The sequence below is a fragment of the Argopecten irradians genome, unplaced genomic scaffold (genome assembly GCF_041381155.1).
Source record: "Argopecten irradians isolate NY unplaced genomic scaffold, Ai_NY scaffold_0436, whole genome shotgun sequence".
Lineage (NCBI taxonomy): Eukaryota > Metazoa > Mollusca > Bivalvia > Pectinida > Pectinidae > Argopecten > Argopecten irradians.
In genome coordinates this window covers 2052-25679 of record NW_027187903.1, presented here as the reverse complement: position 1 = coordinate 25679, position 23628 = coordinate 2052, and the positions used below count along the sequence as shown (strand labels likewise).

General features: G+C 36.5%; 2 protein-coding genes across 2 annotated transcripts; one reads left to right on the top strand and one right to left on the bottom strand.

Annotated features, from left to right (window-relative positions):
* The first annotated feature begins 872 nt into the window (after positions 1–872).
* LOC138312716 (mite allergen Eur m 3-like) lies at positions 873–9951 on the top strand. Its single transcript, XM_069253494.1, has 5 exons — positions 873–932; positions 1939–2087; positions 4495–4573; positions 5973–6144; positions 9833–9951. Exons 1-5 carry the CDS (start codon positions 873–875, stop codon positions 9949–9951), a joined length of 579 nt encoding a protein of 192 aa, XP_069109595.1.
* A 9366-nt stretch (positions 9952–19317) lies between these two features.
* LOC138312720 (cytochrome P450 3A16-like) lies at positions 19318–23294 on the bottom strand. Its single transcript, XM_069253497.1, has 5 exons — positions 23147–23294; positions 22684–22772; positions 22304–22441; positions 20579–20741; positions 19318–20357 (listed from the first exon to the last, which is right to left on the bottom strand). Exons 1-5 carry the CDS (start codon positions 23222–23224, stop codon positions 20283–20285), a joined length of 543 nt encoding a protein of 180 aa, XP_069109598.1. The 5' UTR covers positions 23225–23294; the 3' UTR covers positions 19318–20282.
* Between the last annotated feature and the right edge of the window lie 334 nt (positions 23295–23628).

The following is a 23628-nucleotide window of genomic DNA, read 5'->3' as shown; positions in this document are numbered from 1 at the left end:
AAGTACTTATCTGCACGTGCACTCGGTATCAATGCGCGCGTGGTCTACCCATTACGCGTGTACAGTCCTTGTGGATAGGAAGACTGTTTTCCACATTCAGATTTTGAAAACGCTGTTTAGTTTGAAAAAAGATGCCACGACTTACGGATACCCAGCGTCACGAAGTTAGAGGTATGTTGGCAGGCGGACTTCCGCGGCGTGAAATTGCGCGTAGAATGGCATGTTCGCCTTTCTACTATTGTGAGACTTCATCAGCGGTACCAACTTCGCTAGCCAAGGGGATTAGTCCGATTCTCTTTCTACTACCCTTGGCATACCTCAATTCAGAACGGGAGGTCCCGCACTGCGCAACAAAATAAAAAGCTCGTATCATTGTTGTATGGTTGAATAAATGGCAGCGCCCTATGAAACACGCGTGTTGTTTGCGGCAGATTCAAATACCAAAGATGAACATGTGTGTGAGTCATTTGTTTATTAGTAAGCTCGGACACCAGTTTTTGTGTTTCATGCAGAAGTTCTGCAATGTCCAATTTTGTAACAAGATCGCAGTATATCTTTTAATTATTTAATTTGTGAAACATAAACCACACACGTACTTTCCAATCTGTTTGGAGAGCAACGTCTCCAAGACGTTCATTTAGCTGTTATAAAACATCTAATTGATTAAATAGATAGTAGTAATATAACTTCGCTAGGAGTTGATGTTGACATGCATGACATGCCTGATGCCTCATTATACAATTGTAGGTCACTATGCTATCGCTTCAGTTCAGTTTTTGTTGACATATCAAAGCTGCGTTTTCATTGGTCGCCTGAACCTAACTGCATCCTATCAGAATTTGAAAGCAAAAACACCTGTTCTGAAGTGCGATATGTCAAGGGTAGTAGGAAGAAAATCGGACTCTGTACCCTTGGCTAGCGAAATTGCAGCGGTACGTTCAAACGGGTTCTCTGAATGATAGACCGCGCCCTGGGAGGCAACGAGTGACGTCGGATCGAAAGGAACGTTGTATCCGGGTCACCCATCTCCGTGACCGCTTCCAAACTGCCTCCCAAACGACCAAGCTGTGTAACGACGTCAGCCACAATCGCAAAATGGACGTGAACTTGAAATTGCCCTTCAGGAGGAGTGGAGGAACATTCAGCCAGTTAGAATTCAGCGTCTGGATTGGTCCATGCCACGTAGTTGTCGTGCTTGTGTGAAGGCAAATGGTGGCCACATCAGATATTGAAAGTGTGAAAATGAATTTGGGGGTAGCGTTGAAACGTTTGTCTCGTACCCATTCACGGACAATCTTTGACTATTTCACTGGAAGGAAACGACTCTCGAAATGTATACCTTTGTAATGAAATAAAGATTTTTTTCTGTAAAATTTTTGTTACCATTAAATTTTGCATATTATAACAGTGTTGCGTTTTCATCGGTTTTTATATATGAACCGTCAGTATATTCACGATACATTTCACGGGGAAACTATATAGTATCTGTCATGATAATGCCATTTTTAAATTGCGAAACAGTATATTATGAGAGTACACTCATATTTTTGGGTTATATCTCCATAGCATGAAAAATATATTCAAATTAATCTTTATACTCCCATCAACTAAATCTATTAAAAATTCAAAATTCATTTTGGAACTCTTTTTTCTATGAAATCATCAAGTCATTTTATCAGCCAATCAGAAGCGGCATTACAAACGGCGACGCCATTTTTTCCTTAATGGGCTGATAAAGTAGATTTTTAAGCCAATGAAAATGCTTTTTACAGCCAAAATTGAATTATATATATATAAACATGGTTAAAACACCAATTATTCCTCAAATGATAAGAATCGTTTAAGCTCTGTCGGAAATTTTATTATATCCGTCTCATGTCTCCTTATAATGATAGTCTATAAACTATTCACGTTTTGGTCCCATTCTTGTCGTTCTAGTTAATAAAGAGAATCATAAATGGTAAAGCTGCAAACATTAAAGATTTCCCTTGGCAAGCGTCATTAAGGACGGCTATATCTTTTTGCGGCGCAGTCGTCATTTCATCAAAAACAGCTCTAACTGCAGCCCATTGTATCAAACCAAATGTGTAAGTATTTCAAACAAATCATAGATAAAATGTCTTCACCATATTTATACCAACTACAAGAAGTACTGTAAACCAAATTTATTTCGGAAGCAAATATGTAATATTTCCGCGAAACCACGTTTAACATATCGACATATACGCTATATGGGTTTGTAATGTAGTTGACATGAGTAGGACTACTCTTTAGTTATGTAGTAAGTCCAAAGGGTTCAGTTAATATTTCTGGTACCAGAAAACCATGTCGTTGTGTTTATTTGTTTTGACTATACAGAAACATACGGCCAGATCATTTTTACGGCGGTTGATTTTCTTCGAGTACTCCGGCTTTCCTCCACCAATAAACCTGGCATGTCCTTAAATGACCCTAGCTGTTAATAGGATGTTAAACTAACAAAGCCTTGCTATGGATTTTAGCGTTTGTACATTGCATGAGGCGAATGTGATATATTGGAATGTATTTCAATTATCAAAACTTTTCCTATTATATACTTCTAGGAACACTGAACATGAAACGAATACTAATTTTAAGAAAAATGTTCAGCCGTTGTTTTTGAGGCAATGCAAGCAAATTATTTATGCTATTATGTTTACTATTGTCTATAGCATGAACCATGAGCGCTGGTTTGAACGGATTCGACTTTACAAAACATACACAATGAATCTTTTTGATACTGTCATAAAAATGGCGGCTCTAAATTATAAAATGCAAATATAGCGTATATGGGGAATAACGTTGTAAAGAAGTTTAATTTTTTAAAAAGTGGTATTGCAATCTGACCTGAATAAAATAACTGAAATAAAGGAACTAATTTTTTGTGATGTCATGGAGAAAAGAGCGGGTTTAAACTGCAGTCCGAACGGCGCGATTTTTCTGAATGGCTGTTGAGCATGGATAAACATGACGGTCGTATAATTTTTACGGCAAATAACACACATAAATGATTGTGTCTGTCGTTCTGGTTGATTTCATTGTTCAAAGAAAAAGAAAATATTGCAAATATAAGGATTATTCTCTTACTTTCCTTATTTTATGAGATGATAAACTCAATGGAGCAGTCGGTAAATTTTACGTAAACGCTTGGCAATGTAATAGGTTAATTCTTGAGTAAAACATAATGGCGTGGTTATATGGTGACAGAAACATGAACCGAATCCTTACTAAACTGAAATGTACAATGTTTTTGCATATTTTGCCAAAATTTTCCTGTAGCAGGGCTTGTAAATAGTTTGAATATACGGTACCATGGTCCTGTGTCAGTTGTAAGAGGGCGCGTGTGTCTTGTCCACGTGTAGCTGTCGTGTATATTATGTCATTGTATGGAGCGCCTGTGTTGTGTTCCGTCTTTTTTAGATGGGTGGTCTGGATTAAGTTCCTGAGCCAAATATGTATGGTAGAGCTTAAGATTGGATTTGGAGGGGTTGACGGGGGATATTTTGTAAATAAATGTGTGATAGTCTCGTTGTTGTTGGGCCATATACATGTGTGTCTTTTGTAGTACATCGTTAAATATGTTCTTTGTATAGAGTTTTCATTCACCGATAAAAGTCAAGCGTAAACCCAAGAAACCTGGGTTGAAACACACACAAGTAGGGAGCCGGATTAAGTTTGTCGCTATATGCAAACTGGGCCCGCCTCGCTCCTGTCACATACCCAACAACACAACAATCTTCGAGTCAATAGTAATGCCTGATGCGTACACACGTTTTAGGCAACTAAATCATGTTCAAGTACATCTAAAAAGTTACATAAAGGTATACCAAATATCACTGATTTAAGCAGGGTCTTAAACTTTAATACGCCGATTCCGGGATACAAGGAACTCTTCTGGGTGGGAGGTAGAAAACGTTGATTTGGTCATGTGACCGCGAAAAATTTAGGGCACATTTTTTCCGTCATGGCGGTGACACTTATAGGCAGAGAATACCAATGTCCGGGTAAAGGTCATAGTCGGTAATACTTGCTCGATAACGGAACTAAGATAAACTGTTATGTTTTGTGTTTCTTATTTGTTATTGATTTTTGGGAAAATGCACCAAGGTAAGTTATGAAATATTTGTGAGTGAGACGTCAGATACCGCTGATTTCCAACTGCTATGCGACAGCTCCATTTGATGCTGTAATTTACATGTCATTTCCTTATGAAGTGTCTAAATTCAATTTTTGTGCATATTTAGATTAAATTTAATACAATATGTTCCGATAATTAATATTAATTGTTCTATCATGATATGTAATTTTCCACCCGTGTTCAATCATTACATATGCCGCCATTTTGTTTTCAAATGTGCCCTAAATTAAGTCACGTGGTGATGAAAGTCACATGACTAAACTGACTGAATGTTGTATCCCGGAATCGGCGTATTACATTATAATTTTAATAATTTGTAACTTACTTATTTACTTCAGCGTCCACGCCCTCAAAGTTGGATCGAGCTTTTATCACGGCGGTGGAGGAAAAACCTTCAAAGTGACTAGTATAATTACCGTAAGTATTTCGTCTTTGCATATTACAGAGTTATCTCTCTTGCGGGTAGTTATCGATCGTTACGTAAATATTTTGTGAGCGCAATTCACGTAGTTTTCTCAAAAAGTATGACGTTGCATTCGCAAACATATGACGTCTTAATCAATACCTTATCGCAAAGGGCAGATAACTCTGAAATATGCAAATACAGAATTAGTGTCACGTGAGGTTGGGTGATTTATTTCATTGGTTGGCTGATTATGTTATACGACTCGTTTGTAGTCGGAGGCTGTCTATGTATGACCCTAGCAGTTATAGGTCGTTAATACATAGATAGTTTGGGATTCGGGTGACTGCCTTCTTGGGGGATTTATGGTCCTATAATTCTCCCAGGATTGCAGACAAATTGAATAACGTGCGTTAGTAAGTGGTGGCGTCAATCGATGTTTGATGACGTTAACCACTTGTGACGTACATGTAACAATGAGAAAAATGTTGTTCGGGTCAGAATTTAAAATTTCGACCAATCAAAAGATCGGAAGGTGTTATTGAATATTAATACATTTATCCAACACCCAGCACAGTTATGGAATTGTCCGAGAGTGGAATAACACGACGTATTATGCAAGATATTCAACTATGAAATAATTAATTGTATATTGTCTTTTATGTTTGTAATGTCATGTTGTAATGAAAATCAATAACATGCAAATGCTAAAAAGAAACATTTTGAAAATTGCAATACTTAAAATTTGATAGGGACACTTAAGTGATTTTAATTCTGTTATATAACCATGAGGCAAAAATGGCATACATTCCTTATGAAAAACCATATTATTTTCTCACAAAAATAATTGACAAAATTTGTTTCATTGGTAAGTGTTTTGATTGATAGCGTTGAAATTCCAAATGATATAGCAATAAGATTAAGCATGTACAATATGTGCGCTGTACCCCACCCGAGCCAAAGTCACAAAAGCATTACATAACCATTGAGGAGTTGATGAAATTGGTTTTTAGACAGGAGCATGCACCTGTTGAGGTAAACACTCTACTGTAAACGTAATTTAGTAGTTGTGGGCAAAAGTTGCGTAACTCCACGAGCATGGGCCAGGGTTTTGCATACAAGACGTCCGACCACAAAGTGTAATGGCAAACACCGATGGATTTTGAACACTGCACACACATTTCACGACCATGGACTTTTTTGGCATATCACAGTATAACCAACTTATCTAATTTCATTAGAACTGGTTTATTTCCGTTATATGTGCAAATGTTAATATTCTCTTAGACTGAATTGTCCCTTTAAAACGACAAATACCTGCTCAAAATAATTTTTTGCATGAATTCCTTTGATATATTGGTTTTCCTTAAATTATGATGAATTGACTTGTGTCAACGTATTTCACTTTTACAGCATCCTGAGTACGACAGCCGCCCGACGCGTAATGATATTGCCATCTTAAAATTCAATGAACCCATCATAGGCAAGGCACTGGCTAAAGCTATTGCTATTCCGGAAGACGACTCTGATTTTAGTGGTCAGTCCTGTAATATTACCGGATGGGGTCAGATTAAAAAACATGGAGGTAAGGAAATATTTATCGCTATCAAATATTCCGTCCTTTTTATATTACAGTGTTATCTCCCTTGTGGATAGGTATTGATTGGTACGTCATTATTTTGTGAGCGCAATTTACATCGTTTTCTCCGATAATAATGAATTTTCGCTCGCACACACATGACGTCAAAATCAGTATCTACACGCAAGGGCAGATAACTCCGTAATATGCAAATACGGAAAACTGTATAGGTGTAATTTCCATGTGTGAAGTTTTTTGCTAGGAAGCTTTCAACGTGTTTGGGATCTGCTGACAGTGCAGTTATATCTTACATAAAAACGAACACTCCTGTAAGATTTTATTTTTGATATAATATATATATCTTTCTCTCATACTTCACCTCACATATCCATGGTTGATATGGAAAAGATCACTCTATCTTACATAGGAAGGAGGCGGCGGGTGGAGGTTGGGTTGTTAGGTAGCTCATACACAATTATTTTGATATCAATTAATGTGGCGTAAGCGCGACGTGCATGGTTGATGACGTCATCAATTTTGATGCATAACGACGCTCCTGTGATAATGGCGAGATAAACAAAGCACTATTAGGCATATTTGGTTCAAAATTCAATGTAGCAACCAGAATTTATTTTATATGACACATGAATACATATGATGAAAAAGTACCTGCACCAAACTTGTGTATGACATCATAGTTTTACGTGATGACGTCTTCAAAATGGGGGTTCTGCCTTTTTACTCTAAAATTATGACAAAATGTGTGATTTTGCACTGGTTTTCATTGAAAATAAATATGATCACATGTATATGCCATCATGAAACTTTTCGCAGAATGTGTTGATCACCATTGCACACATTTGCCCAAAATATTATGATGGCACATGCATGCGCTCATACTTTCCATGAATCAAATTAACATAAATGGCGGGAAGTTGGAATTCATATTGCAAAAAACAATGTCCAGAATGTCCCAAAAGTATACTTTAACAATAGTTAAGATTTTATTATTTCATTCTAAAATGATGTTATCTAAGTATGGATAACTTAAATTTATTGAATTTCGAAACCAAAAAGGTCCAAAAGTTCATATAGTCCTTTCATATTTGTTTCTTCTAAGTCTTGGAGAAAAATAATGATACTTGGATCTGTTCAGTGGACAAGTATATCTCAACCCTCGTCAAAGATTTTGAATGTCACCCCGGCAATCCTCTGGTTGACAAACTCGTGATGAGATATCCCTGTCCACATAGCACACCCATGTACTATTCTATTAATTTTCATTAATAGCAGATTAAGACTTTGAAGTACTCTACAAACAAAGTATCAAAATAAAGCTTACCACTGATACTTCCAAGACAAACTACCAAAAAAGTGAATTTTTACCTAGTACGAACAAACTCTGAAACGCTAATATGTACATTTTAAAATAGATCATCAGTATTACCCCGCATTACTCAGGTTTACGAAGGACAAATCAATCTTTGTTGATCTAGAAGTTGCAGCCCACCAATCAACTTCAGATGGCGTCAACAGTTGTATTGTCTCATGAAGATTGTAAGAAAAGATGGCGGAAAGTCTCCACAAAAGAAGTTTGTGTGTATACGAGACGTAACGGAGCCTGTTTTGTAAGTAAATCATCTACTTCCATTTCCGGCTGGTATTAATGAGGGAGTTTTATCTATATTATTTCCTTTTTGTTTTTTTGTTAAATGTATTAAGATATCTTAACAGACTATGTATTGTTAACAAACATGTGGATGTGCGAACATCAATTTTGGAATTAATGGTCAACAACTTAGTAATATATAAATAATATTGTTCTGATGAACATTGGCCAACTATTGAGTTCAAAGCTTTTAAAAGAGAAAAAAGACTTGGCAATTTTGGTGGTGATAGCAATACGATGTTTTGTATTCGTAGACTGAACTACATACATAATGATATTTAAAATGATCCATACAAACTGGAAGAAGTATTTCGTCTTTGCATATTACAGAGTTAGTTCACTTGCGGATAGGTATCGATTGTTATCGATCGTAAACATATGGCGTCACGGAAAGCTGAAGTTGGTTGCGAGTTCCTAGTTCCTAGTTCCGTTTAATAAACGGAACTAGGAACCAGACCCGAGTTCCGTTTAACTTAAACGGAACTAGGAACCAGACCCGAGTTCCGTTTAACTTAAACGGAACTAAGAACCAGACCCGAGTTCCGTTTAACAAAAATACTGGTCAACGAGCCGAGTTCCGTTTATTAGGATTTCTACCTCTAATTGCATGTTCAATTACATATTATATACGGGAATCGACCTTAAAGCTTACATTCATAATACAGAACAGAATTAATATCTATAACACAGATTTTCTTAAACGGATCTGACACCTAGACCTCAGTTCCGTTTAACTTAAACGGAACTAGGAACCAGACCCGAGTTCCGTTTAAGCTATACGGAACTAGGAACCAGACCCGAGTTCCGTTTAACAAAAATACTGGCAACGAGCCGAGTTCCGTTTATTAGGATTTCTACCTCTAATTGAATGTTCAATTACATATTATATATCGGAATCGAACTCTGAGCTTTCAGCAGCGATACGACACAGAATTAATCTCTATAACACAGATTTTCTTAAACGGATCTGACACCTAGACCTCAGTTCCGTTTAACTTAAACGGAACCAGGAACCAGACCCGAGTTCCGTTTAAGCTTAAACGGAACTAGGAACCAGACCCGAGTTCCGTTTAACAAAAGTACTGGACAACGAGCCGAGTTCCGTTTATTAGGATTTCTACCTCTAATTGCATGTTCAATTACATATTATATACGGGAATCGACCTTAAAGCTTACATTCATAATACAGAACAGAATTAATCTATAACACAGATTTCCTTAAACGGATCTGATATCTAGACCTCAGTTCCGTTTAACTTAAACGGAACTAGGAACCAGACCCGGTTACTAGGAACCAGGACCCCGAGTTCCGTTTAACAAAAATACTGGTCAACGAGCCGAGTTCCGTTTATTAGGATTTCTACCTCTAATTGCATGTTCAATTACATATTATATACGGGAATCGACCTTAAAGCTTACATTCATAATACAGAACAGAATTAATATCTATAACACAGATTTCCTTAAACGGATCTGATATCTAGACCTCAGTTCCGTTTAACTTAAACGGAACTTCCGTTTAAGCTTATACGGAACTAGGAACCAGACCCGAGTTCCGTTTAACAAAATACTGGCCAACGAGCCGAGTTCCGTTTATTAGGATTCCTATCTCTAACTGCATGTTCAATTACCTATTATATACAGGAATCGAACTTAAAGCTTCCATGAATAATACAGCACAGAATTAATCTCCTTAACACAAATTTCCTTAAACGATCTGACACCTAGACTCCAGTTCCGTTTAACTTAAACGGAACTAGGAACCAGACCCGAGTTCCGTTTAAGCAAATACGGAACTAGGAACCAGACCCGAGTTCCGTTTAAGCTTTAACGGAACTAAGAACCAGACCTGAGTTTCGTATAACCCCACGCTTGTATAAACATTTGTAAAGCTCATCTGACCTGAAGGGCCTGATATCGAATATATAATATATAAGTTATCTTATATAATTCGATTAAATTCTGGATGGACCTTGCTCCTTCAATAAATTTTAACTGGCTTGCCATATCATTTACTCATTTTAGCTCAACTTGTCCAAAGGACCGAGTTAAGTTATGCGATAGCGCGACGTGCGGCGTTTATGAATGAGACCGGAATTCCTTTGAAATTAATGGGAAATTCTAGGCACAGACAGACCGTTTAAGCCCAGTACATATAATTTTTACAGATATCTTTATCTAATCACCATGGTAAAAGGATTTTATTTTAAATTTTAAATCTAACAATGTTTACTCGAAATATTAAGATTTCCAGATTATTTTTCTCCATTTATTTTTATTTTTATGTGAAGGAGTATTTCAATTTTTTTTTTCTGATATTTTAATATTCTATTAAATTTGATGTGCATTTTTTTCTTGAAAATCTCCGTGAGTCAACAAAATAGATAACGAAGAATCACCTGTTTTATGAAGTAATTGTCACAAAAAACTCTTACAGTTGGAAATAGCAAAACAGGCTCCACGATTTGCTTAATTTAAATCTACATCATATAATGATGCTTTCAATATCATATGATTATGAGTGCAAATCAATAGTGGTAGAGAGTCAGTCCCAGCATTTTTACAATTTTGAATTCCTTTAAGGATGCTACCATCGCAATATGAGTACTATCCCATACTTAATTTCAGAGAAAAAGTCGTTTATATGGAAATAAACAAATTGACCCCTTTTGGCCCCGCCCCTCAGGCCCAAGGGGATAAGCCACACCCTTTTTATAATTTTGTATCCTCGCCCCATACAGATACTACCTTTGCAATATGAGTTGTTATATATCGTGCTTAGTTTTAGAGAAGAAGTCTTTTATAAGGAAATTAGAGTTTTTTCAATGTTAAGCCACTTTCATGATATAATACTTACTATAACTTTATAATTCAAATTCACTACATACACCAATTTTTATAGCCCTGAAAACATTATATTTGAGAATCCCGTCTCCCTACCGTACCCTATTTCGTACTCGACGAGAGTATATAGAATGATGTCCCTTCCTTAACACCTCTATGTAGCCACGAGGCCAAATGACTGAGGATGAAAGGGAGGGAGGACAGAAGAGTGGAACCCCATAAAGTCATTGTTAGTTTTACATCATGTAAATTGTTTTTACATTGAAAAACCTCAATTTCTTTACAGTAATACGCTACTATAACTTTAGTATGCGAATTTGTCTTTCTTACCGTAATGGCGAGTCCGAAGCCAGGCAGCCCAGTCAAATGGTAAATGTAGGGGACAGGCCCCAGGCAGAGAATATAAAACAGGGTTGAATGAACAAAGGTAAAAACGGATATACCTCTCCGTGGAAAGAGGTGCACCATTGTGAAACATGCTCGCATAAGTTTAAAGACCATACATGCATTTAATGTATACTGAGAGGAGGAACAGTGTCACAGACAGAAAACAGTCCATCAGAGTGGAAGGACAGAGACCGGAGGTGAAAGTAGACTGACCACGCCAAACGGCAGAAGACATTGATGTCCTGGTACAAGGACCTATTGCGGAGAGCCAGAGAAGTCGCAAGGGCTCTAACCTCATGAGCCCTCACCTTGCATTCCGCATGAGAATTGATCATTAGACGGCTCATAAGCAATCTTGATCACCTGACATATCAATGTGGAGATGGACTGGAAGGAGATATCCTGCTGACCCTGTTTAAAGGTCCCGACAGGAACAAAGCATCTGATAATTCTCCCCAGACTCAATAGAGACTGACAGGAAAGGGATTCTAATGGAATGGGGCGAAAAACCTGGTTCCCAATTCTTTGCCCAAATTTCAGGATCAGTGAGAAGGGTAACGGCAGAGCTAGCTCTTGCCCATGAAATACGCGAAGAGCGAAAAGACAATGTCCAGTTAAACATCTTATTACACGTGGGAATCATAATAAACGAACTCATTGGTCAGTAAAAGCACGTGAACTGAATATGGAATTTGATTGCGTTGGGTTAAAAGGAACTCGGGTCTAATTCCTAGATTCGTATGATCTTAAACGGAACTCGGGCATGGTTTTTCGACTCTGTTTCTACGCTATATTGAGTTTTTCTGTGATTATAAGTTCCTAAAGGTTCCGAAGACGATTACTGTTAAATACTAGAACATTGACACGTCAAAATAGGCCCCGCTCAAGGTGCTTTGCGATTAGGAAAAGTAATATCTTGACCATGAAATGTACAATTGAAGCTCTGATTTCGAAATGATTGATGACAGTATATATCACAAGATATCTTAGAGGATTCTTGGCGCGTACCAAAGAATGATGTATGTCTGAAGAAAGAGGAATATTTTCTCTGCTTTTTAAACAATAAATATTAAAATCCAAGATGACTGCCTCTTGGCCATCTTGTTGATAGATCGGTTCAAAAATGCCTTATACGCAACTAGGAACCTAGGGGAAACCAACCTCTGAAATTTCAGACAGATCCCTTTGGTGCTTAATAGAGATAAATATCTTCAACTACCAAAATCAAAATTGTTTCTCTGTCGGCCATCATATTGACCGATTGGCCCAAAAATGTAATATGCAGAACAAGGGCACTAAGGTAACCTACATCTGCAATTTAAGACTTCTTGGTAACAAAAAAAAAACTAAAAAAGGACAGGCGGACGGACGGACGGACGGACGTACAGACGGACGGACAGATAGACCGACAACCTGATTACTATAAGGCACCCGTATTGCGATACGGGACACTATTAAGCATCAGGATATTCATTAAAGTCTTTTTAAAGGCAATGTATAGGCCAACATCGGCTTGAACAGAACAGGTCTCGTTGTCGACTTCGTGTAAAGAAATCTACACTGAAATGATTTTTACTTTGATTACATGGTCCTGAAATTTCAAAGACAATTCCTGTAAAAATATATCTAAAAAAGTCACATCTATGCAAGTGTCGGGTCTAAACTGACCTCGAGTCTGGTTCCTAGTTCCGATCAAATAAACGGAACTCGAATATGGTTCCTAGTTCTGTTTGAGCTTAAACAGAACCCGGGTCTGGGTCCTAGTTCCGTTTAAATTAAACGGAACCAGGGTCTAGGTGTCAAACCCGTTGAAGAAATTCTATGTTGTATTATTCATGGAAGCTTTAAGTTCGCTTCCTGTATTACAATGGTAATTAAACATCTTATTAGAGGTAGAAATTCTAATAAATGGAACTCGGCTGGTTGACCAGTATTTGTGTTAAACGGAACTCGGGTCTGGTTCCTAGTTCCGATTTAGTTAAACGGAACTGGGGTCTAGGTGTCAAACCCGCTGAAGAAATTCTGTTATATAGAATAATTAAGTGTTGTATTATTCATGGAAGCTTTACGTTCGATCTCAGAATTATAATGGTAATTAAACATCTTATTACAGGTAGAAATTTTAATAAACGGAATCCGGCTGGTTGACCAGTATTTGTGTTAAACGGAGCTAGGGTCTGGTTCCTAGTTCCGTTTAAGCAAAACGGAACTGGGGTCTAGGTGTCAGATCCGTTTAAATAAAATCTGTGTTACAGAGATTAATTCTCTGTTGTATCATTCCTGAAAGCTCAGAGCTAGATTCCTTTATATCATTTGAATTTAATATCTTATACGATGCAGAAATCCTAATAAACGGAACTCGACTCATTGACCAGTATATTTGTGTTAAACGGAACTCAGGTCTGGTTTCTAGTTCCGTTTAAGTTAAACGGAACTAGGGCCTGGTTCCATTTTCCGTTTAAGTTAAACGGAACTCGGGTCTGGTTCCTAGTTCCGTTTAAGTTAAACGGAACTCGGGTCTGGTTCCTAGTTCCGTATAAGCTTAAACGGAACTCGGGTCTGGTTCGATTCCTGTATATAACATACGGAAACTTCCGCACGTTTTGTCAAATTAAAATGATGACGTAAGAATCCTTGAAGTTGAACTTTGGAATTTAATGATGATAACTTTGACTTGACGGATGGCTATTCTGGAGTGTCCAGAATATAGCCGTTGTGTTCCGTACAAAGTCGGAGACCTAACTGCTTTACAAATAAAATATTTCATGCTTAAATAATGTACATACAATAAAATTACAGAATTATGATTGACAGATATCGCTCATTGGCAGATTAATCAGCCATGGTCAGTGTCCTTTAGGCAATTAGGATGGCCGTGACATTAATCCGGTTACGTAATAGAACTTAATTGCCAGAGGATATACACAGTTATCACACATAAGGATTTTATCTCAAATGTCACAAACGTAAATATGATCAAGAATATAACCTTAGGAATGTCAAATTACACACAATAGTATTAACTGATAATTGATGTTAAAATTTAGCAACTATTAACGCAAAGTTCAAAGCACTTTAAAATTTATCACAAAATTCTTTGTGATATATATAATAGGTAATTGAACATGCAGTTAGAGATAGGAATCCTAATAAATGGAACTCCGCTCGTTGGCCAGCATGTATGTTAAACGGAACTCGGGTCTGGTTCCTAGTTCCGTTTAATGTTAAACGGAACTCGGGTCTGGTTCCTAGTTCCGTTTAAGTTAAACGGAACTGGAGTCTAGGTGTCAGATCCGTTTAAGGAAACTTGTGTTAAGGAGATTAATTCTGTGCTGTATTATTCATGGAAGCTCTAAGTTCGATTCCTGTATATAATAGGTAATTGAACATGCAGTTAGAGATAGAAATCCTAATAAACGGAACTCCGCTCGTTGGCCAGTATGTATGTTAAACGGAACTCGGGTCTGGTTCCTAGTTCCGTATAAGCTTAAACGGAACTCGGGTCTGGTTCCTAGTTCCGTTTAAGTTAAACGGAACTGGAGTCTAGGTGTCAGATCCGTTTAAGGAAACTTGTGTTAAGGAGATTAATTCTGTGCTGTATTATTCATGGAAGCTCTAAGTTCGATTCCTGTATATAATAGGTAATTGAACATGCAGTTAGAGATAGGAATCCTAATAAATGGAACTCCGCTCGTTGGCCAGCATGTATGTTAAACGGAACTCGGGTCTGGTTCCTAGTTCCGTTTAAGTTAAACGGAACTGGAGTCTAGGTGTCAGATCCGTTTAAGGAAACTTGTGTTAAGGAGATTAATTCTGTGCTGTATTATTCATGGAAGCTCTAAGTTCGATTCCTGTATATAATAGGTAATTGAACATGCAGTTAGAGATAGAAATCCTAATAAACGGAACTCCGCTCGTTGGCCAGTATGTATGTTAAACGGAACTCGGGTCTGGTTCCTAGTTCCGTTTAAGTTAAACGGAACTCGGGTCTAGTTCCTAGTTCCGTTTAAGTTAAACGGAACTCGGATCTGGTTCCTAGTTCCGTATAAGCTTAAACGGAACTCGGGTCTGGTTCCTAGTTCCATTTAAGTTAAACGGAACTGGAGTCTAGGTGTCAGATACGTTTAAGGAAACTTGTGTTAAGGAGATTAATTCTGTGCTGTATTATTCATGGAAGCTCTAAGTTCGATTCCTGTATATAATAGGTAATTGAACATGCAGTTAGAGATAGGAATCCTAATAAATGGAACTCCGCTCGTTGGCCAGCATGTATGTTAAACGGAACTCGGGTCTGGTTCCTAGTTCCGTTTAGGTTAAACGGAACTGGAGTCTAGGTGTCAGATCCGTTTAAGGAAACTTGTGTTAAGGAGATTAATTCTGTGCTGTATTATTCATGGAAGCTCTAAGTTCGATTCCTGTATATAATAGGTAATTGAACATGCAGTTAGAGATAGAAATCCTAATAAACGGAACTCCGCTCGTTGGCCAGTATGTTTGTTAAACGGAACTCGGGTCTGGTTCCTAGTTCCGTTTAAGTTAAACGGAACTCGGGTCTGGTTCCTAGTTCCGTTTAAGTTAAACGGAACTCGGGTCTGGTTCCTAGTTCCGTTTATTAAACGGAACTAGGAACTAGGAACTCGCAACCAACTTCAGCCCTCCGATTTGGATAGGGACTACATATTAAGTGGTGTAAAAATGGATTCGATTTATTCGACAATGAGCTAGACATGAACAATATTATTGATGTTGAAAATGACAATTATTCATCATGTGTTAAATACCATGACTTGGTTGAAAAACAAGTTCACACTGAGATTATCCATGGTAACTATGTTGTTTGTAGTGAAAAACCGCGAAATATCAGTGCTTTGGGCGCGATTCCAAAATCGGATAACAAAATACGTCTGATTCATGATGCGAGCAGGCCATCAGGTCTTTCTCTAAATGATCATATCACGACAGACTATTCCTGTTCATATATGGACCTCCGTGAAGTAGATAAACACATAACTCGGGGTTGCTACCTAGCCAAAGTTGACCTTAGTGCTGCATACAGGTCTGTACCTATTCATCCGTCAAACTATTCCGCCACAGGATTAAAATAAACATTTACAGGTGACTCATCTCCGACCTACCTTTACGATTCTCGGCTCCCTTTTGGGGTTGCTAAGAGCCCGCATATTTTTCAACGACTCAGCAGTGCAGTATGTCGGATTTTAAAGGCTAAATATGGTATTACTGTTATTGCGTACTTGGACGATTTCCTAATCTTTGGGAAGACTTTCTCGGCGTGTTCAAAAGCCCTCTATAGCCTGATCACTGTTTTACGCAGATTAGGTTTTTCCATAAACTACTCCAAAGTAGCAGGTCCAAATACTAGGATTTGTTTTCTTGGTATCATCATCGACAGCATCCAAATGACATTTGAATTACCACCAAACAAACTTGCAGAGTTCTCAACTCTTTTATTGTCGTATCAAAGAAAGCGCCGTGCTAGTAAAGCCCAACTCGAAACACTGTGTGGGAAGCTTAATTGGGCTGCTCAAGTAATTTGTGGTGGTCGCACATTTTTATGACGTATCACATCAGCATGAAAGATTCCATCAAACACCGTCACCACAAAGTGCTGCTATCCTCCGAGTTTTATCAGGACATATTCTGGTGGTCTACCTTCATTAGCCAGTTCAATGGTACATGCAAAATTCTAGACACAAAACCTGTAACTTCATTACAAACTGATGCCTGTGATCATGGTGCGGGAGGTTATTTTTGTGGAGACTATTATTATACTAATTGGAATCTTGATTTACCACCACTTAAATCAGAACACATTAATGTGAAGGAGCTAGTCGCTATTTACCTAGCAATTTGTCGCTGGTGTTCTCAATTAAAAGACAAAAAAGTACTTATCTACACAGACAATAGGTCCGCAGCAGCATGGATTAATAAAGGATCTTGTCGAAGCCACACAGGCATGTTTCTACTGCGAATTCTCTTCTGGTTTTGTGCCTTTTACAATTTCACTTTGAAGTGTGTGTACTTCCCCGGTGTATATAATGTGATTGCAGACACATGTTCTAGGTTACATGAGCCACAAAAACTGACACACCTGTACAATTTGATACCATCCCTCCAATTTGAACCATTCACAGTAGAGGAACTTACTCACCATATGTCTTTGTCGTTTGTGAATTACAGGTGGTTCAACAGCAGAGTCCCTCCATGGAGTGGCCGAAGACCTGAAAAGAAGGGCGTAGGCTAATTCTACGGCGGCGACGTATACTACACATCTGAGGTGCTATGTGGAATTCTGTGCGCAGTTTCGTCTAACACCTGTTCCAGCTGTGTCTACAACCTTACAGATGTATATCGCCTATCTGGTATCGGTAAAGCACTTTCGTTTTAGTACAGCTAGACAATACCTCAACATAATTACTCACTTTCACAAGTGTTCAAATTTATCTGATCCCCTAAAGGGAGATTACCACCTGCAAACGGAGTAATCCGGAGTTAAACGTGTGTTGGGTGTCGCGCAAAAGCCTGTTGATGTTATTACACCTCAAATTCTACAAGCAATACATTCAATTCTAAGTATGGACAACCTACAAGACATATCCTTTTGGTGTGCATGCTTAGTAGCTTTTTTTGGCCTACTACGACCAGGTAATGTGGTAGTTCGCCAAGCCTTCAACAAGGATAGAGATCTACGGAGAGTGGATGTTTTAGCCTATGAATGGGGGTTCATCATTTTTCTCCGTTGGACAAAGACAATTCAATATAGGGAGAAGGTAGTGGAAGTGTACCTCCCCAAATTAGAAAAATCTAGTGTATTATGTCTAGCAAGTGCTATTCTAGTATTATTACAGTTCTCCAAGTCTGCAGACCCTATGGGCCCTTTGTTTCTTCAGAACGATGGGTCGGCCCTGTGTTATAGAACGTTTCTCAGTTTGCTTCATGGCTGCTTGACAAAGGCCGGCATTCCATCCTCGAATATCAAAGGACATTCTTTCCGTAGAGGTGGAGCCACGTGGCTCAACAAACTAGGTGTTCCTGTGGACGTTATCAAGCATATTGGTCTTTGGTTCAGTGAAGCTGTCTCTAGATATATATAGAACATGACAATGATGTAAAATTGCGTACTATGCAAGAATTTACAAAATCAGTTGCGTTGAATTGATGTTTTGTGCAGAAGGTAACCACGCCTGGCTGCCTCCATATTTTTCCATTTGTACATATACTATAACCCCCCCCCCCTTTTTTTTTCTCCATAACCAATTACTTCATTAATCAACCAATTTTCACTGGGCTTGGGGTTTAAGTTTTTTTTTAGACATTTCAACTTTTCAATTTTTCTCTATATGAACAATTAATTTATTTTATTTTTACTGTCAATGGATATTGACTTGTAATAATTTTATGTGTAAATGTTTATTAAATTTGCCCAGTCTTTATGTTGGTTGGTTGCTGTTGTCATTTAGATAGCTTTACACTTAACATTTATATCGTACAAAACGTTAGGTAAACGTGTATGATAAATTTATATGCAAATGGCCTGTACCACTGCCATACATTACATTTGTTTTGTATAAGATGAAACACATATGATGTTAATCGGTTGGATTATCGGGTAAAATACAAGTAAGCCAATTTCATCTCGCTATCCTATAACAGTACGGGGAACACTGCTTTGATTAGCATTGCTCTGTTACTGTGCAAATTTAAAAGGATGTTTGAAGCTGTTTTCTGGCAGTAATAATAACAAAAAAAAATACTGTTGCATCAAAAAGTACTGGTACAATAATATCCTTACAACACTACACTGTAAAAAAATCAAAAAATCAAAAAATGTTATCAAAAAATGTTTTTGTGTTTTAGTAATTAATACTAAATTGTAATCATTTTTTCTGATATGGTAGCGACAGTTTGAACAGAAAAATATCCGTGATCACCCGTTAAACTGCATATTGAGAGAAAGCAATCAATAAATAAAGGAATGCATGAAATAGATAAATAGATAAAACAAAACTCACACAATCAGAAGTTACGAGTAACCTCCCTTCCAAAAACCCCAGGTTAACTTTAATTGATGATACCTTGTATGCCAATGAATTTTACTTATACATATTACATACTTATCACTTATGTAAGCTCAGCTATATGTAGATAATAGTATTATGGCAAAACAGCACTATATTGATTTTATCGGTTTCTATGATAAAAGACAACACAAAACTGAGTTCAAATATTTTTCTCTATTTCAACTAAGAACAAAAATATGCTAACATGTTAATCAAAGTTTAATTGTAAAGTACTTCGTAAAAATGAATTACAATAACAATGAATTGTATAACTTCAAGAATGCTAACAGAAAAAATATACAATTGATAATATGCGATAAATATACCGAATCTTAAAAACAACAGAAAACTGAGTTCAAATACTTCTTTCTATTTCAACTGAGAACAAAAATATGCTAAGATGTTCATCACAGTTTATTGTAAAGTACTTCGTAAAAATGAGTCACAATATGAATAAATTGTATAACTTGTAGAATGCTTAAAGAAACAATATACAATGGATAGTATGCGATAAATGTACCGAATCTTAATTCAGGTAGAAGTAAAAGAGTTTGTTTGTAAAACATGAAACAATGCAATATACTTTTGAAACAATCTACTCCGAATGGTTTTCTACTACTTCCTAGGCATATGTGCTTACAAATCCTATGAATCCAGTCACTAATGCAACTTAACTTTTACAATTATGAAATATTTTGATATTATTTAATACACTATCGTTTACATTTTAACATATGGAATAGCGACAAAGAATTAAAAAATAAATCAAATAAAAATGTATGTTTTGTTCTTCAATATTTTCTAATCTAATTTCGTAATTAATTCCAGAAGTGGACGACTTGTGGAATTATGTCGGGACATTTAACCACTCGGCCGCTAAATATACATTCTGTAATTATGCTCATATTATTGCAAAATTTATCAATTAATTATGCATAGAAACGGTGATTTATACCGTTAGATATCAACAAAAGCAATATCGTAATATCACATGAATTAAAAAAAAGTTTCTTAGAAGTATATGAAGCTGACTTAAGCTGTAGTAGCGATAGTGCATTTAAATAATCGTCTTAAGAAACAATGTCTAAATATCTAAATTGTTTCGATGATTGACATGCACAACTTTTTCCATCGAACGATCCGACATAAATTAGGAATGTTCAAGCTCATTTTATTTCTTCCAACTTAAGCCACAGACACGTAGGTTTCAAGATTTCCTCATCCTCCATTTTTGGTGGTATCTAAAACAGAGACAACCATAAAATGTTATTGCTTTAGAAGGTAATTATTTTTAAATCTTCATACTATTTCTGTTAAACATAATAAGAGATATATGATTATCTGTTTATCTGTTAGACAATAACCTGTTTATCGATAATATTAATTGTATGAATAAATTAGAAGTAAAATTAATTACATCGCTGAAAAACATTATTAATTAAGTGAATGAAAAATGACATACGTCAGTTTTACTGCCAACACTTATCCGGAAGTTGCGCACAAAGTCAGCAAGTGCCATCTTTGCCTCCAGTAAAGCCAGCCTCATACCAATACAATTCCGTGGACCGTGTCCAAATGGCATGTAATCCATGGGATCATATTTCGCCTTCTCAGTAGGTGCGAACCTTAAAGTGATAATAATAAAAATACATATCAAACAGACAGGTCTATATCTATGTTGTCAATATTAAATATTGTAAGAGTTAATATCTAAATGAAGACTATCGGCCGTATACGAGTTGAGTAAAGAAGACTACAATAACAGTTTAGAAATTGAGGCGAGTAGGGTAAACAAAAATCCCCGTCCTATGCGATTATGCAAATTTTCTAATGAGATTGAGGATGAAACCCACTTCATTTTTAAATGATCCATAAACAGTACAGCGAAAACAATTTTCTTTAGTAGTCATAAAGATGTAATTAACCACCATCTAACAGATTTTGAAAAATTCTTACAACTCTTGTCTTCGAATGATATAAAACTTCTACAGGATTTAGGCCTCTTTGTTAAAAAGTCATTTGAACTGAGGAAAGCTGGCTTGATGAATGTTTAAGTTGTTGTTTCGATCTACAGTGTGTTATGTACCTGTATGTTTTGTTATCGATCCCTTGTGTGTGGATGTAAGGAAGCAATAAGGTTTAATTGAATATTATACTTACAAAATGAGAACAAAACAATAAAAACAAATTATAGCAAAACGAAAATATCACAAAACTCCTCCATATTCCGTATAAATGAAATTGATTCAATTTATCCAAGTTAATCTACTGCTACATTATTGCAATATCTATACCTACATATACAAAACTAAAACATATTTAGTATTAATAAGATATATTTCAAGTTTCACTTTTACCGTCTACAGATATGCTTTTGACATGAACATAAATGGAAAAGTCAATGACAAAAATTTGCATGCTAAAATTGTGTCTTAAGATATGCTAACATTTATTTTTAACAGTTCTCTTGTGTATACCATAGTGTTTAAATACGACATAGTTAATTCATCAGAAATAATAAATACAGCTTGTAAAACTATACATATCATTAATGGACCTTGGCTGAGGTACATATGGTGTTATAACGTCCTAGGAGTGACGTCACAATACGAATTTCGACTCGGTGTTTGAAACAATGGAAACACCGAGTCAATATCTTAAATATCGCCCTCCACGTGAGAGTGTAATTAGCCAATGAGAATGATAGAAAATTGTAGGATGTCTAATACGCATGTATATATATGTAAAACATAAATCCTTTTACCCCTATAAAATATGCATGGCATCAACATCAAATAAAAGAAATAAATCAAAATAAATTAAATCTTCTATTGTTTTAGCAACTATAATAATGCACTGATGTCAATTTTTTAATGTCATCGGGATGTGAAAAAAGAGTCACACCAATGCTTTTAACTATTTTAAGACTATTTAGTAAACGAAATAAGCTTAATATACGATTCATTTGACTTTTCCGGGGAGTAGTGTTTCGCTTTTGTGATGTTACGATACCGTCGGTTTTCGCGCTTTTCTCGGACAAATTAATTATGAAGGATTACTAGTTCATGAACATCAACCTCTCTTCTAACTCCATATGACGTTACAATTTTCCAAGAAAATTTTTCATCAAACACGTGGCCTGAAACGATAGCATTTGGACTATGTGCTAATCTTAAATAATATATACCTCTCTGGATTGAAGACGTCAGGCTTTTCCCAAACTTCTGGATCATGCTGCATTGCGTATACTGGCACAGAGACACTCATTCCGACTGGAATCGTAATGTCCTTTACCTTGGTGGTCTTAACGCACACTCTCTCAAATCTACAAATAATGTGTTATCTATATATTTTTCTGCAAAATCGTTCCGAATTTTATAATGTAAGATTTATTATCAATTACATTAATGCAATCTTAATTGAAAGCTCTAATCAAAATATGAATATGTTCATACAGACATGTTGCGACAAATACACGTTATGATTTTATAGATTATCTCTTATATAAAATCGTATTCAAAATTAATTTCAAGGTGAAAAAAATTACACATAAAGTCGGGCACCCACCTCATTGCTGGCGGGTACATCCTTAGAGTCTCATTTATACACATATCCAGGTACTGTAGCTTCTGAGCGTTCTCGTAATCGATATTTTCCTTTAAAAGAAAATACATAATCAGCGTATATTCACACGATCAAAATTTATTATTTTTATTAATGAAAAATAAAGAAACTGTAGTGTATCCTATTCAAACACATGTAGACCATTTGGTTAATTATTTTTCAAAACTTTGTTTTTAGAATTTACGAGACTGTTTTATTCTTAATGACTTCTAAACTATGATTGCCGCTTCTTATTTGGCCTTTTAGAAAATGATGTAATCCAAAGTGCAACTAGCGATACGGAATTGGCCCTATGTATTTTTTATAACTTCAGACTAAGATGTATATAGCTAGCGTTACAATGGTGCCTTCTGTTTTCAAAAGCGGTTACATCAGTTGAACATATGCAATTATCACAGCTGTTTACCGCTCCGAGTTCCTTTTCGAGTTCCCGACGCAGTTTGTCCTGACAATCTGGATTGGTGGCGAGGTTGTACACAGTCATTGTAAGGGTGATGGACGTAGTTTCGTAACCGGCAGCGAAGAATAGTTCAGCATTCCCCAGGATTGATTCGAATGTTTATTCCTAACATCAATAAATCAAATATGAACATACATTGTAAAAAAGTGGGAGAAGACGGTATGTAAATATTTTGAACGTAACGACATGGATGTTATGATGTTGATGAAGAAACACACTTTTTTTCTTACTCATGTGACTTTATCACAACAAGTATGTAGATAACCTATCTCGGGTGATAGGGTAAACGATATATTGTAGAATGTAATGTAATATAATATTATTTATCGCACCTCGGACAGAAATGTGCCCAAATGACTGGCGGAGAGCCGCCATGGTGTGACCTTCTAACCACTTTATAGGGTCAGTAAATTTTATTATGGATGCAA